Source organism: Phalacrocorax carbo, chromosome 5, assembly GCF_963921805.1.
Source record: "Phalacrocorax carbo chromosome 5, bPhaCar2.1, whole genome shotgun sequence".
Taxonomy (NCBI): domain Eukaryota; kingdom Metazoa; phylum Chordata; class Aves; order Suliformes; family Phalacrocoracidae; genus Phalacrocorax; species Phalacrocorax carbo.
The window spans coordinates 21,591,220-21,607,631 of NC_087517.1; the positions used below are offsets into that span (position 1 = coordinate 21,591,220).

The window sequence follows — 16,412 nt, forward strand, 5'->3', positions numbered from 1 at the left end:
AGCAGTTCATCCTGGAGGTCATCTCCAGGCATGTAGAGGATAAGAAGGTTATCAGAAACAGTCAACATGGAATCACCAAGGGAAGCTCATGCTTGACCAACCTGACAGCCTTCTCTGATGGCATGACTGGCTGGGTTGATGAAGGGAGAGCAGTCGATGTTGTCTATCTTGACTTCAGTAAAGCATTCAACCCTGTCTCCCATAGCATCCTCACAGGCAAGCTAAGGAAGTGTGGGCTGGATGAGTGGAAAGTGAGGTGGATTGAGAACTGGCTCAACAACAGAACTCAGAGGGTCGTGATCAATGGAGCAGAGTCTGGATGGAGGCCTGTCACTAGTGGGTCCTAGGGGTCTGTGCTGGGTCTAGTCCTGTTCAACATATTCATCAATGACCTGGATAATGGGATAGAGGGTAACCTCAGCAAGTTTGCGGATGATACCAAGCTGGGAGGAGTGGCTGATCCACCAGAAGGCTGTGCTGCCATCCAGCGAAACCTGGACAGGCTGGAGAGCTGGACTCAGGGGAACCTCATGAAATTCAACAAGAGCAAGTGCAAGGTCCTGCACCTGGGGAGGAACAACCCCATGCACCAGTACAGGTTTGGAGCTGATCTACTGGAAAGCAGCTCTGTTGAGAGGGACCTGGGAGTGCTGGTGAACAACAAGTTGACCATGAGCCAGCACTGTGCTCTTGTGGCCAAGAAGGCCAATGGTATCCTGGGCTGCACTAAAAGGAGTGTGGCCAGCAGGTCAAGAGATGTTATCCTCCCCCTCTACTCTGCCATAGTGAGACCACGTTTGGAGTACTGTGTCCAGTTTTGGGCCCCCCAGTTTAAGAAGGACATGAAACTGCTTGAGCAAGTCCAGCAGTGAGCTACCAAGATGATCAGGGGACTGGAACATCTCCCTTATGAGGAAAGGCTGAGAGACTTGGGTTTGTTCAGCTTGCAGAAGAGAAGACTGAGGGGGAATTTCATCAATACCTATAAATATCTAAAGGGTGGGTGTCAGGACGATGGGACTAGGCTCTTTTCATTAGTGCCCAATGACAGGACAAGGGTCAATGGGCACAAGTTGGAACACAGGAGGTTCCAGCTAAACCTGAGGAAAAACTTCTTTCCTGTGAGGGTGCCAGAGCAGTGGCACAGGCTGCCCAGGGAGGCTGTGGAGTCTCCTTCCCTGGAGACATTAAAAATCTGCCTGTGCGTGTTCCTGTGCTCCCTGCTCTGGGTGTCCCTGCTCAAGCAGGGAGGGTTGGACAAGATGATCCCCAGAGGTCCCTTCCAACCCGTACCATTCTATGATTCTGTGATTTCTGGAAAAAAACCCTTTTCATTCTATTTCTCTATTTTCTCCTAAGAAGCAGATTTTATGTAATATTACTGTCAGTTACTTTTTGCACAGTAAAATTAAGCACTTTGAAATTAACAGTGTAATTTATAATTTTAAGGTTATTAATTTGTTACTTTGTTACTTTGCTAAGGGACAAAATAGTACTCAGCTGAAAACCAAACCAATCAAACAAAACCCCCTCAGAAACCCCCAGGTTTTAGAGGTGACCCAATCAGCAAAAAAGGATTTTGGACAGCACTGTAAAACTCCAGGAATGGTGCTTAAAAACTCAGTATGGTCTGAAGCCGGCTGGAACTAGCCTGTTAGTGCCCTCTGGCCTGAGAAGTAGAGAACCCCTGCAGTCTTTTGTAAGTGGGTTCTCATCAAAAACTCAGCTAATTCAAAGGGTCTGCTGTTCTGGTATTTATAAATTCTTTTCTATAGTCCCATTATAATAACAGTCAATATAAAATAAGTAGTTGGACTCAAAAACAAACCAGGACTGATCAATGGATTTTCCATATAAGACTGTGTTACAGAGCTGGTCTTTCACAAGCTGTCTTTCACAAGTCAGAAATGTCATAGTACTTTCTCAATGGGATAAAAGGTAACGCTGGCCCTACAGGTAGCAGCACATTTACAGAAATCTTTCCTAAACTGAATCTATTCCCCACTGGTCAGTCATAACCAGCTTGTGTCACTCCATTTGACTGCCTGCTCTATGATGGGTTAGAAGACTGGACTGGCCTGGCCAGCATTAAGGTAGTTGTGGGGAGAGCAGATGACCAGTTGATGTTTTTCTTCAGTCAATCTTTGTTTAAATGTTGTTCTATTTAAAAATTCTTCATGCTGGGGCAAGTTCATAATGTGCTTAAGCATATTCTTACAATCCCTCTTGTGGCAGTGGTTCAGAAGCTTAAGTCAAAGCCAAGTTATAAGATATTTTGGTGAATATTTAACAGGAAAAGAAATATTAATGCTTCAGATACTAATTGGGGAATGGGAACAACACTGTGCCTGAAAGAGGTTGCCAGAGGGAGAGGCTGTTTTGTACAGGTCTACTTTCTCAGAGGAGGAGCCAAAGATTGCACTTAGCTTAACACTGGATTTTTGCTGAGAACACTAGAGGTCTTATGCACACTGAAATGACAGCAGCACAGAATTCAGCTAGCCTATAATTAGGTGTCTAAAGTACTGTTAGCAATACAACAGTGGTGGGGGAAGATGACCTATCCCACAAAGAAGCTGGCTTGCTACCAGAATGGAAACTAGCTAGTTTAAGATTGAGGTTCCTCAAGTCAGAAAACTAATTTTGTTAAGTGTCTGAATAGAAAATTTTCTGATTTGACTAAAATATTAAGAAACTAAGTCACTGAGGGTGTAGTTGTTTTCCAAATTATGTTATCAAATCAATTTAAATTAATTTATTAAAATAGCCACAGACCCAAAGACATGTAAAGGAATAGTTATAGCCTTAAATGTTATTTAAAAACACAGTTCTCAACAAGGCTTTATATCTGTAACCTGCTTTGGCATTCCCTTAGCAACATGAAATATTTTCTTCTGTTGATACTATTTTTCAGTTTTAACAACAAAGTGAATTTGAAGTGCTTATGGTTAAAACTTCTTTTTATGGGAATCTAGGTTTAGAAGAGCTGACAATATTAAAATCTGAAAGAATTTCAGTGTCTAAAGGAAATAGATAAAATATCTCTATTTTTTCTGGTTTACACCTTATCACAAAAAAATCCCATAGAGGGTTTTTTTTTTTGAGTGGCAGAGAGATGATGTATGACACACCTCAATGGATCCTTGTTACAGGAGGCAAACAAAAGTTTCTGGTGGAATAAGGCTGTGGCTAAGGCACTGCCCTGCTCTACCACTTGATGTAACTACCATATGGACTACAAACAGTTTTTATAGGTTAGTTTGGTCTCCCATTGCCCGGCCTCTTATCTCCTCTCGGAGACTGTAAATTTTAACCCTTTCTCTCACTTTTGTTCATCAAGAATTAAACCCTCCTTTATACACTCATTTCTGCCCATGTACAAAGAAGTGTCAAAATAAGAAGTGATCAAAAACTGAATACACTGGCTTATGCTGAAAAAAAAGAAAAAATGGTCAAAAGATCAGAGAGATGCACAAAATATCTGAATACCTCTTTGCTTTCCTCCAGGTCTGATTCACTACTAAATTCCTCTGTGTTTAGGTTTTCGAAGTCAGATTCACCCACAGCAATGGGCACTGTCACAGTGAGGCTTGGGTTGTTTATGAATGACATGTAATCACTTTCATCAATTATGTATTTTTCCACACTGCTACCTGTGCCTATGCCACTAGTCGTCCCATTTGCATCTTTAATATAGTCATGGTCCTTGCTTAGTTCCACTGTATGGTTAGAAATACAGCTATTTTTGTTATTCAAATCTTCAAGTGGTTTGATTTCATCTAAAGCTTTTTGTTTTTTAACAAAAGCTTTTTGGATGAATTCACGTGCTTTTCTTTTCACATAATCTATGCCCTTCTGCATTCGTGCTACAGCAATTTGGAGATTATTCATTTCATTGTCATCATCTGTCACGGCAAGGTTGTCTGCACTAAATGAGCTCAAGAGCAAGGCCAAAAATAGGTTCAGTACCTGCAGAAAGATAAAAAAAAGGAGGTTCTAGACTTTATCCCAACAAAGAACATTTGTTTTGTTACAAACTGTTATATTAGCAACATCGAAGACTGAAATCCCAATAATTCACAATAACCAAAGAAAATTACCCTCAAAACTTTTTCTCTTCATAAAAAACTGGGTTTTTAAAATTTTGCTTATTCAAAAGTATTCCTACAGTTGACTAATATCTGTAAATGGGTTTTTAAATCCCCACACTATTGAAATATTTTGGTGCAAAATCTTAAAATCTAAAAACAGAGATAAAAGATTTGCTATTCAGCATCAATAAAAAGTTTAATTTATCCCATCACACAGCAGAACTTAGATTATTTAGGTGACTAATCATACAGGATAAATAATAAAAACATCCAGAGCAAACGATTTATAAAAAAGCCCATAAGCTAAAATTATTTGAAGCACAAAATATTTACAAAGAGCCAAAAGACAAATTAAGAACGTAACTAAGTGCTTGCTCTAATATTCTTAGGATTTTGATATTGCAAAATACTTTGTTCTCAATCCAAAAAAGCTCTTGAGCTTAACTTTAAGCATTGCATGAAAACACCTGCTTAAGTGCTTTGCTGAAACAGAGCCAGAGCACTTAGTTCATTTTAGGACTGAGCCCATGCTATTACTAAATAATTTTTTGCTAATGCTTTGATTACATACCACTAGGTTTCCAATCACCATGACCATCATGAAGACAGTAAGGCACATGGCTTGGCCAGCAACCTCCATGCAATCCCACATTGTTTCTATCCATTCTCCACACAGTACTCGAAACACAATCAAAAAAGAGTGAAAAAAATCTTGCATGTGCCAGCGTGGAAGTACACAGTCACTTGCGATTTTGCAGACACATTCCTTGTAGTTTTTCCCAAACAGCTGCATCCCAACCACAGCGAAAATGAACACAATGATGGCCAGCACCAGGGTCAGATTCCCTAGAGCCCCCACTGAGTTGCCAATAATTTTAATCAGCATATTTAGAGTTGGCCAAGACTTTGCCAATTTGAAAACTCGTAACTGGAAGAAAAGAAAAATATTGTTAGGACAATCAGCAAGAAAGACACAAAGATATTTTAAAGTTAATTTGTGGAAGGATATTACTGCAAAAGATGCCCTGAGTATGACTGTTCAGAGGGTATCCTCTTGTCTAAAAGTATGAAGATGGAAGGTTCAGTCAACAAAATTTTGTGAAGTTAGAGCTTGATATCCTTAAAGCATAGCTTTTACTGAAGGCCAAAGAAGCTTTTGGTCATATTAGATGGAATTTAAAGTCTAGGGTTTCATCTGTTAAAATCATCTGGGCCACTTTTCTATGGGTATTTGTAGAGCAGATCTATTCCTGTGATGCCAATCAGAACACAACACATCTAGTGAGTCCATTTGTTTCTGCACAGCAGGAGGTTTAAAGTGTGTATATACAATAAATACATTGGAAATAGGCCCAGGGCACCCATTGCTGTCTCTGTTTGGATCTCTATCAATTCCCAGTAAGATACGGCAAGTAATAAGGATTTGTACTAATAAGAGAGTCAGGATCAGTATCATGACAAACATCAAGCAAATTTTTAAGGCAAAAAAATATATTATTTCAGTGAAGCCCCATTGAAAGATCAGTGCAATTGATGTATATTTACCAATCTGAATGATCGAAGAACTGAGAGTCCTTCTACGTCTGCAAGACCAAGCTCAACCAAGCTAAGGGTTACAATAAAACCATCAAAAATATTCCACCCTTCCTGGAAATAATAGTAAGGGTCCATTGCAATTATCTTGAGAAACATTTCTGCTGTGAAGATTCCAGTGAAGACCTGAATGCAAAATGCAGTGTGTTATTTCATTGTGAAATATAATATTACAGATTTAGCTGTTGTCTAGGTTTTTAGTTCAATCAATATTTTATCCAAAACTGATACTTAAAAATAGTTCAGGGTACTGTAGTGATTTATTATGCCCACCTTCCCTGAACGAGTGCCATACAAACCAAGTAATTTTTTCAATTAATTAAATTTAGTACTAAACAAATTACAAAAACTTCTGGTTTCTAACATTTATAATCCAATTTCAGCTCTATCAGGATATGGACTTTCTCATGTACTGTAGAAAAAATATCCCAAATTTGATTTTCACAACATAAACCAGAATGCTTTCCAAGAAATTACATGGTATAAAATCTTTCTTGGTATACTAATTACATCATACAGCAGCATGAATGAGGCCAAATCTAAGACTCCAGAGGGGAAGCTCCTTTGCTGGTATAACCTGCCATAATCTCATTCAATTCAACAGAAGTAAAATTATTTATACCAGATGGGGATCGACTGAGATACAACAATTTGCTGAAGCTGAGGAACTTCTAACTGGGTGTTGCCAGTAAGTTCAGTGAAGTTGATTGGCTCAATCACTTTAACGTCAGGAATGAAAGAGCATTTAAGAATGCATTTTAAACATGATATTGCTGGTAATATTTTATCATCATGGGATGCTATGCTGAATGACATAGGAATCATATTTAAGAGCCACCAAGGCAGTGACCCTTTGTAGCTTTGAGAGAAGACTTAGAAGAATTTCCTGTAGGATAGGAATTTACTAAAGCCACTGTTAAAGACTGCCTGATCCCTGGTCTGAATTATTTTCATTCTGGTTTTGATAACCCATTTTCAAGCAAGCTGAACAGAAAATGGGACAGCTAAAGAGAATAATCTAACTGGGATAATCAGGAGATGGCAAGAAGAGTTTGATTTTCTCTGCCTAGGAACACCAATGCATTTTATTACTATCTTTAAATACATTCCAGATATAAACACCAGAGAGGTGAAGGTTACTATTTTTTAAGCTACAGGATTACAATCATTGAGGAAGAGGTAGGAATAAGTAAAATACAGTTTGAACACTGACTTAGGTTCCTAAAGGTCAGGGTGGTGAGGTTCTTAAGGAGCTTTAAAGTGGAACTACTGGAGTAGGCAAACCCTGACAGGGTTTATGTCAGGGAGCCTGAGACTGGAAGAGCATGGTTCTTACAGCCAGGTTCTCTCGCACTGCCTTTGTAGTCAGATGTACACCAAGATTTATATGGCATTTTCCTGGTGGCAAAACAAACCTAAATTGCTACAATACAAGATTTTACACTTTACTAGGAAACTCAGATTCAAAGTTTCCTTTAAGTATATAAAAACCAGCTACACATTTATCTATTAATTCTCCCTTCTAAATCCTGTAGCTATTTACATGACCTGAGATATTTTTTCCTCATTATAAAACAAAGATTATTAAAAATCCTGTTATAAGAAATCAATTCTTAAAATAAGACGCAAAGTAGGACTGCAGCTGCAGATACTTCTATGTGATCAAACCTGTCAGTTCAAAAGCATCAGAGCTACAAAAAATTAACTTCTGAATTCTTTAATAATTTATCTTTTTTGAAGTAGAAGGGAGAAAATATAGTTGACAACATGAGGAAAAGATATCTTACTAATTATCTGATTATAAAAAATATAAAAACTATAAGAGGAAGAAGTACTGCAGGATATTTTTAATAATTTTACATAAAATATATAAATAAAACAATCCATACAGCCACATAAAAAGTCTTTTACAGACTAAAATTCTAAAAATGCTTCCAAATGTCTCTTTTAGCTATTGTAAACCTGTGGCTAGGAAACAGAGTGATTAAAAACACATTAATAATTTAAAGATTTATATTGTATAGATTGAAGAAGTAACACTATGTTTATTTCCATAGTGTCTTTTTCAAGGAAGCAATGCATTTCCTGGTTTAGTAGTTAGACAAATCAACTTCTGTTTAAGACAGACTTTACTTAATGTAGCACTGGTGCCACTTTAAAAATTTGTAATTTGGCTTAGCAGAACACTGCAATATCTTGCTTTTACTGTATCCTAAGTTATGTGAGGCAGGGTTGACAGTGAAACTTCCAAAAATGTTCTGATAGAGTCGTATCTGGAGGCCAGTAAATGTCCCATAAATCTACTTTCTAAAGAGTAGGGGGAAAAAAAAAAGCTGTTAAAACTCCTTCTTTCAGTTATTTAAGACATCCTTCCAAATCACGAACATAAAGACCCAACCAACTTACCAGATTTCCAACTGAAAGTACGTTATTGAATTCATCGGTCATTGGATAATGTTCCATAGCCATGAAGAGTGTATTTAAAACAATGCAAATTGTAATAGCCAGGTCAACAAATGGGTCCATTACCACTAAGTTGACGATATGTTTTACTTTTAACCAATGTGGACTGCAGTCCCAGATCAAGAAAATATTTGCAAATTTATACCAACATGGTGGGCATTTCTGTCTTGATTCTTCAAGTTCTGTGGGAAAAGAAAGTTCATACCAGTAACCACATGATTGCTCTAACATTCCTCAATTCTGTATGAACTATACCAGCCAAGTTGTCGGTCTAAACTGGTACTGATTAACTTCCTATAAGTGTGCCGTTTATACTTTTTTACAGGGCTTTTCAAGAAAGTTTTTTAAAATTCTTAGAAAATGTATTTATTTTCTTCAAATCTTATCTAGCAAGCACAACTTCTTTGTATTCCGATCACTATTCCAAACAGTATCAATTTATGCATCAATTCATATTATGTATTTTATTGTTCCTTGATTACACTTCAGCCTGTTCCTCCCATGTACTGACCTATTATGTAAAAATTTTTATTTTTAAATTTGTGGTGTTTAGGTAAAAATTTTCAATATCATCTTCATTCCTAGTTCAAGAAAAACACATTTTTATCACCTAGAATAGCACTTCTTTAAAGAGTAACTGAATAAATATAACTGCTAAAAATTCATATATATTTTGACAATGGTTGTATATATTCGAAAATGTTCAGTGGCCTTTTTTGGCCAATAATACATTTTTGATTAATATGCATAAGCATCCATTCAGTTTTGACCATCGTACTTATCTCTGTAGTCCTGATGACCACATAAGGTAGATGGTGGCAAAACAATCAGATAGAAATGCTTACTTATGTAATGACTTCAATGCTTACTTGTGTAAGAACCTTAATGAATAAAGAGCTTTGAGTTTACTGATAATTATATGTCCATTTCTGGGATGGTTAATTAAACTAGTTTAAATCAGTTTTTAAGTTTCAACTCAAGTTTTCAGAGGTCCATTGAAAAAAACAGGGATTAAATATTAAACTATGCATAGCACACACCTTCCACAGTGTTTGTGAGGATGCTAGCAATACTCATGGCTCTTTCTCTTAAAGCTGGATCTTCCAGGAAGTCCATAGAAACATGGAAAGAGCTTGATATTCTCTTCCTCATTTCTGTTTCTGTAGTGGTGCCCTAAACAGAGAACAATAATAGGTGAGGCCATGTTGGAGTAATAAGATAAGGAAATACTGTATAGGATCCTGTTATTAATGTCTTAGCTTGGATACGTGCTTCGTGCACTTCAATTTTTATCATGTCAGACTTTTCTTACTTTTTAGTATCTTTTATATAATTTTTAACAGCTATGAAACAATAGTTCCCTACTGTTCAAGACTGAGAGAGAGTTTATTTACTTAACTTTTGCATTTCTTTCCTTCAAGCTATGAAAATTGATTTAAATAAATGGGAAAGTATTGAGTTCAAAATATTGTATAAAATTTTTTGCAAACTCTAATTTTTTAGCTTGCTCCTGCTGACAGAATATTCTGGGGTTTATAAGTTAATAGTTTTTTCCCCTAGGCAAACTGTAGAAAGTAAGAAAATTCTGACTTACTCATGCTTCCTCATGCTAGTATTTTTTTAGTAATGTGAGTAGACAACTTTGAACTAAGCACGAAATTTTTTTGAGACATCTTCTCTTTCCTTGTATACGGTAAAAGAATGGCAGCAATATGTGCTGTACATATGTTCACACGGATATTTGTATTTTTGGAAATATGAATTGAATTGTGATCTTCCAATTAACTATTTGTTATCTACACTACAGAACTCCACCAGCAATCGATGGAAAACATTTAGGAATGAGAAATAAATGATAATAAAGAATTGACAACTTCCTTACAATTTTAATGGAGCTGATAAGGAAGAATGTTGTCAAAATTAACTAATAATGCTAATTTTGAGAAAGCGGTAATAGCAGCGTTATATTGATTGCAGTTATATGATAATATTTTTGTATACTATTTTCAGTTGTATAGTATCCATGATTTTGCAGACCATAGCCAGATGGACCTTTAGATCAGCAAAAGTATAGCCCAGTAATACAGTAAAGCATAGTGCTTTTATGAATGTGTAAGTAAGTTATTATTTTATTACTTGGAAACTGCGAATTGCATTTGTTAGTTATGAGAATATTTGTAAGTAAATGCTTAGGTTGCAAACCTATATCAGCTGTTTTATTTATTAAAGATTTTACAAGATGCAGGAGCATTCACAGCTTAACCAACCAGGAAGCATTGCCAAGGGTTCCATTCTGTAGAAAACACTGGCTGGTGCAGTAAGAAAAAGCCACGATGCCTAAGCTATTTAAAACTTTCTTACATTGTCATCAGTAGGTGGTTTATCTATTATCACCTCTGGCAGAAGCTGTCCAACAGGCGATGTAGGAACAGATGGTCCACCAACCAGGGAAACTACCCCATTGCAATCCACAGTGCTGTGCATCTTCCCATTCACTGGAAACACTGCCAGCATCCTGGATGACCTACTGGCCTGACTAATGTTACTGTTGCGCCGTTCACCGTGTCTGCGCGGCACAAAGAGAGAATCTCTTCTGCTATCATTGTCTTCAAATGTGCTGTGCTCGTCATCAGCAAAGTCATTTTCTGATCCTATATCCTTTGCTCTACCTCTGAAGCTGAAAAGACTTGTCCTGCTGTTGCGCCTTGGAGAAAACAGGGAGCCGCGAATGCTCAGCAAAGACTGCGGGTAAACAAAATTTGTGATTATTAGCCGAAACCTTCAAACTTAACATTGTTATTAAGATAACATAGTTGGGTTTTTTTTCTTATATGAGAGTAACTGTTTTTCCCAGAAGCTAAATACTGCTGTGACATTGTTTTATGTATTTCATTATATTTATATTTTGCAGATTAAAATACCATTCTTCATGGATTCTTAAGACAAAAACAATTTTGAGCACTCCTTTCTCCTAATGCCAGTTAGAGTTGCTGAGCAGAGTAATTGCACAATACCCATCAGGCAAAAAAGGGAGTACATGCACATTCTTTCATGTATACAGCATCCTGCACATACTGAACCAACCTCCAAACATGATCGAAGCAGAAGGAAAATATGAGGGTATCATAATGGAAAAATACTGTAGCATTTTAATAAGTCTAGATAGTATGTAATCACTCTTAAAAAACCCCTAGAGAATCAGCCAGAGAATATTTTAATATGCTTGTTAAACAATCTTATTGCAAGAGTAGGGATATGAGGTTACTGTTGTTCTTTACAAGATAATCTAGCAGCTATAGCACTTTCTCTCAAGCACTAGCAAAAACAAAGTTTTTAGGCAGTAGCATCATATTATGGTACCAGGAGGACTAAAGTAGTTTTGTAACATCCAATGATGCTTTAAATGTATGCTTCTACTAAAAATAACTATTTGCAATACCTGATGTGGAGAAGAATACTTCTTTTCATATGTCAGTCTATTGCCTTCAATAGACAATCGGAAACCTTTCCTTCTGATGCTTTCTTCTGATTCAGACTTGTGAAATTCATCTTCATCTTTTTCCTCTCCTCCAGACTGTTCTTTCTGTTTTCTTTTTTTCCTTCTATTTCTCCTCTCTTTTGCACTCTTTGAGCTCAATTTTGATGCCTCTGAGGAACTTTCTGAGACTCCTTCTGCTTCTCCCCCAGCGCTGGGCTCCCTGGACTCTGCAGATGCTGTTACTGCTGCTGCTGCCACCGCTGCTGCCTGCCATGTTGCAAAATGAATTTGTGTCACTAAACAAACAATGAAATCGTGTTTGGGTTTGTTTTTTAACTTACTTCTACAGAATTTCCAGTCCAAATGCCCTGGATCTTAACACTTTCCATAGGATATGCTCTCCCTAGTTTTTTTTCTAATTTTTATTACTCAGTTGACTCAAGATATGTGTTGATCATAGCCTCTTCCATCTTTCATGAGTAGCTTTTAAATGCAGAAGTCTAACAGACTGTATTAATAGCACTAGATGAAGAAAACCATCGTGAATAATGTATCCTAGTTTTGAATATTACTTCTTGATTATGCCTGGATCATTCACAGTACAGTATATTTAGTGCAGAATAGAAAACCTCTGAGCTAGCTCTATTGTTGAAAACCCAATAGGATGTTTTATAGCTCCAAACTCAGAAAGCAGAAGGTGAATATCTCTAGGAAAATTACTTCCATACCCCTCTGCTTTACTACACCACAAATTATACCTGAGCTGCTTCTTGTTGCTTCTTCAGTTGTTCCAGCATCTGTTGAAATTCTGCCTCTTTCTGTTCTGCTTCTTCCATGGTTGCTTGATTCTGTTCTTCATAGGCCATGGCGACCACAGCCAAGATCAAGTTGATCAGGTAGAAAGAACCCAGAAAAATCACCAGAACAAAAAATATCATGTATGTTTTCCCAGCAGCACGTAGTGTCTGGAAATAAGAATACATTTATAAGCAAGAATAGGTTAACAAAAGTTCTGGTTTTCATATTGTTAAAATTCAGATAACATAAGAAAATGGATTTTAGGTCTCTTGCATTATTGGTCCAAATATATTTCATCTATTTTGCATTTTAAAATTCTCACCAATTGATAAAGGTTCTCCCAGAAGTCTTGAGTCATCAAGCGAAATAGTGACAAGAAAGCCCAGCTGAAGGTATCAAAACTTGTGTAGCCATAATTGGGGTTTCTACCAGCTTTCACACATGTATATCCTTCTGGGCACTGCCTACAAAGACAGACTGCGTGTTACCTTATTAGCTATTTTAATATTATTACCTGGAATATCCAGGAGAAGATTAAGATTAAAAAGTGGATTTCTCTTCGGTTAATTAGACTAGAAACAATAGCAGTTGTGATTTTTAATAGAAAATTATTTTAAAGGACACTAGAAAAATTAAGCACGAAACACACATAAAAATTAGTGCCAAAAGTTTAATCTAAGCTTCTAAAACATAATATTCCAAATAATTTTTTAAATTACTGATGTTGTAACATTAAAGTCAACGTCAGTGTTCTCTACTGTCTGAGCCAATGAGTACTCATATGCACAGCTGGAGCATATGCGCTTTGCAGCTGCAATGTCTGTTACTTCTTATCCAGGCAGGAGCTACACTAATTCCAAATTACTGATTCGTTCATGAAAAGACTACACTCATCTAACCAATTGACAGAGCTCTGACCAGTACCCGAATCCTCAGTCCAGTGTAAAATCCTAGTATTTCTTATGTGAAAGAAAGTGGTCACTCAAAATATAGCTCCCCTTCCCACTGCATGTCTAAAGAACATGGGTCTAATTTTTACATGGTGCAATAATATGATGAAATTTGGTCTTACCCAGCATCAGAACTATTTCCGCAAAGCAGAGCATCGTTTTGCCCTTCCAGAAAATAAAAATGACCTGTTTAGAAAAGAATTTTTTAAAAATTATAAAATTCTGAATAGGGAAGTTTTCTTACAGCTCTATGAAATAAATAGTCCCACTTTAAAAGTGTTAAGTTGATTTCAGATGGAATTTTAAACAAGCAGGATTATTTTTTCAGCAGAAACGTAACTTTAGAGTAAATGACAATATGAATTGCAGTAAGTGCTATCGCTCACAGCACTTACTGTTAAAATGACAAAATGTGCTAAAAATCCTGTCAAATGCAGCTGGATGTAGATAAAGTGTACAATTCTCCCTTCAGTCTGATCACTGAACTAAATCACACTTAGTGAAATTATATTGTACAGTTATTTATTATAATAATTAAATTGTACCTGGAAAAAAAAGTGATAATTTATTTCAAACTTTCTGATCAGCATTGCCAAGGGTTCCACTTTGTCAGTTACAAACACTTGTGACAGTTATCTAATATGTGAGCTCTGAAAAAAACTACTTGGCTTCCAATGGCTCTGTTACAGGTGTGTGCACACTGCAATTAGCCTGCTGATTGGTATAAAAGCCCTGGTATACATCTAAATTTAACTCAGACAGAATTATTGCAACAATCACCAACTTGTGAAGGTAGTCACAAGTATATGATAAAATTATTGATCACCTTAGGAAAGAGAAATCTGGTAAATTCCACCAATTCACCCTGTAGCCAATCATCCCATAATCTGTATAGTGATCCTGTATTTAAAGGACATTTTAGATAGTTTAAACAGCAAAGACATTGACCTCTCTATTCTTAGAAGACTAAAGAGATGATGTGCAAAATGTTGTGCTATTAAGATTCACTTTGACCGTATCCTTAAGTGCTTTCCTTTTTCCCCTCAAAGCGGACGCCTACAGTTGCTAAGCTTTTGATTTTGGAAGAGTTATCACAGGAGGAGCTTCATCCTGTAGGAACAGTCTCCCATTTGGCCATAGACTTAAGGACACAATTTACACAGGGTCAGAGCACATAGCCTAGTATCCTGTTTCTGACAGAGACCAATAGTGTTTCCTCATGATGTCCATAAGAACAGGGCAGGACAAGATGATAGTCCCCCAGTCACCTCCCCAGCTTCCAATACTTCTGAAGCACAGCAGCTTTGGAGTTAAGGTGGTACTTTTTATACTTCCTGAGAAGACTTAAACCCCCCATTGGATTTCTTTTCCATTGAACTGGCCTGTTAGGTTCCCTTAAAATTATCTCATTTGAAATGCTACCAATGCAGCCGAGTTTAAACTTGACTGTGTCTGGTCCGGAGCTGCTGCCCAAGCAGGGTTACTACAGAAGCTAATGAATTCTGAGCCTGAGGAGGTGTCAGAGGCTACTGGCTCAGCAAACTGATTTGCTGCAGGAGGGACACAGTAACCCAGCCAGCTGCATCTCTCCATTCTGTGAGCAAAATTCACCATGTGGTAAAGTTAGGGTTTAAGCTGTATGTAGACCTTGTTCTGACACTCTGTGAAGGATGCAGTTTCAGTATCTAATGATACACCTATGTTTTACAGGGTGAAATCTTCCGTACTCTGCAAAGTGCACAAAGCTGTGTACAGCTGCTGTCATTCTGGGCTGGCATGCACTGCAGAACTGCACTGTGCTGAAGCACAGCTGTAAATAAAGTTAGCTGATGTGATGCTGACCCCAGCTGACCCCTATGAGGCAAATCTTATTCTGCATTATGTCAGCTAATCATGATTAATACATGCTGGAACACAGCAGCTGGTTGGGAGAGTGCAAACCTGACTTGATATAGTTTACATGGAGCAGTCGGTCACAATCGGTACTGCATCAGCTGTGCTGAACTGCTGAAATAGGGTCTGTATTCAAGTTCTGTGGTTCAGAGATGTGCTTTGTAAGCATGCTGTACTTGCCAGCTCCATAGGGAATAATAGCCACCCAGGCCGTCTCTGAGTGCACTGACGTAACTGTGACAAATGCTCGATATGTTATGATAGGAAAATTTTTATAACAAAAGCCGAACAGTATAAGGGTCTGTCCCTTATTAGATGCAAAACACTCAATTGTATTTTACCAAAGTAATGTGAGAAGTCCCTCACTACATCAAAGGTATGCATTTGGCTCCCCTTTATTTAACTGGAAAATGGGAAAAAAAAACACCCTGGTAGGTGAGCACTTTACTTCAAAGGAATTTGCAGTTGCTTGGGTAAACCTAGGGTAATGACTGAGAATAATTGTTATTTCACAAAACAGATTGAGAGATGTTACTTCCCAGAAAAATTTGCTTATGGCAACTTTGCCAAGAAAACCTTAAACTTATCTAGCATTAAACTTATCTAGCATTGATTTTATCAGCTGTGTTGGAAAAAGAAAAAGGAAAAAAAAAAAAAGGGTACTTGAATCATTAATGCCAGCAGTGCTTACATAAAGTTTCTCTAAATGAGCTCAGTGGCAAAAATAGGGCTTACATGCCTTTTTTGCATAGTAAACACAACTATTGGCATAAAAACTTTTTTAATTCCTACAAAAGACAGTGCCATTGCAGTGCTCTGAGCTCCAGGTAAGTCCCTTCTTATTGCCTTTTTGACACAGCTGGTTTAAGAACCATTTCTGTATCCTGTCTTCCTACCTGGAAGAAGAGACCAGGAAGCTGTGAGAAGATAATTTTTCTGTTTGAAACTGCCGGTAAGCAAGGATGAGCTTATTAACTTCATAATAAGATTCATAATTTCATCATAAATGTCATAATACATATAAAATCCTGTGTAAATATAGCAAAGGGTGAAGTAGCCATTCAAAAAAGCATTTTCTGTTACTGCTCCAGTTCAGCTTTGTTTTTCAAGGGGCTTCAAGTCTTCTTTAAATCAAATGAAATCACA

The 16,412-nt window shown here is 37.2% G+C and overlaps 1 protein-coding gene across 3 annotated transcripts in view; it reads right to left on the reverse strand.

Annotated features, from left to right (window-relative positions):
• LOC104039408 (sodium channel protein type 1 subunit alpha) overlaps positions 1 to 16,412 on the reverse strand; it is a 96,916-nt gene that overhangs the window by 37,917 nt on the left and 42,587 nt on the right. For all 3 annotated transcript variants that reach the window (XM_064451508.1, XM_064451506.1, XM_064451507.1), the window contains 10 exons: positions 13,496 to 13,559; positions 12,746 to 12,887; positions 12,384 to 12,590; positions 11,587 to 11,892; positions 10,542 to 10,889; positions 9,188 to 9,320; positions 8,091 to 8,329; positions 5,637 to 5,810; positions 4,663 to 5,019; positions 3,490 to 3,969 (listed from right to left, as the gene is read on the reverse strand). In XM_064451508.1, the coding sequence (XP_064307578.1) occupies positions 3,490 to 3,969; positions 4,663 to 5,019; positions 5,637 to 5,810; positions 8,091 to 8,329; positions 9,188 to 9,320; positions 10,542 to 10,889; positions 11,587 to 11,892; positions 12,384 to 12,590; positions 12,746 to 12,887; positions 13,496 to 13,559 (2,450 nt within the window). The remainder of the gene's footprint in view (positions 1 to 3,489; positions 3,970 to 4,662; positions 5,020 to 5,636; positions 5,811 to 8,090; positions 8,330 to 9,187; positions 9,321 to 10,541; positions 10,890 to 11,586; positions 11,893 to 12,383; positions 12,591 to 12,745; positions 12,888 to 13,495; positions 13,560 to 16,412) is intronic.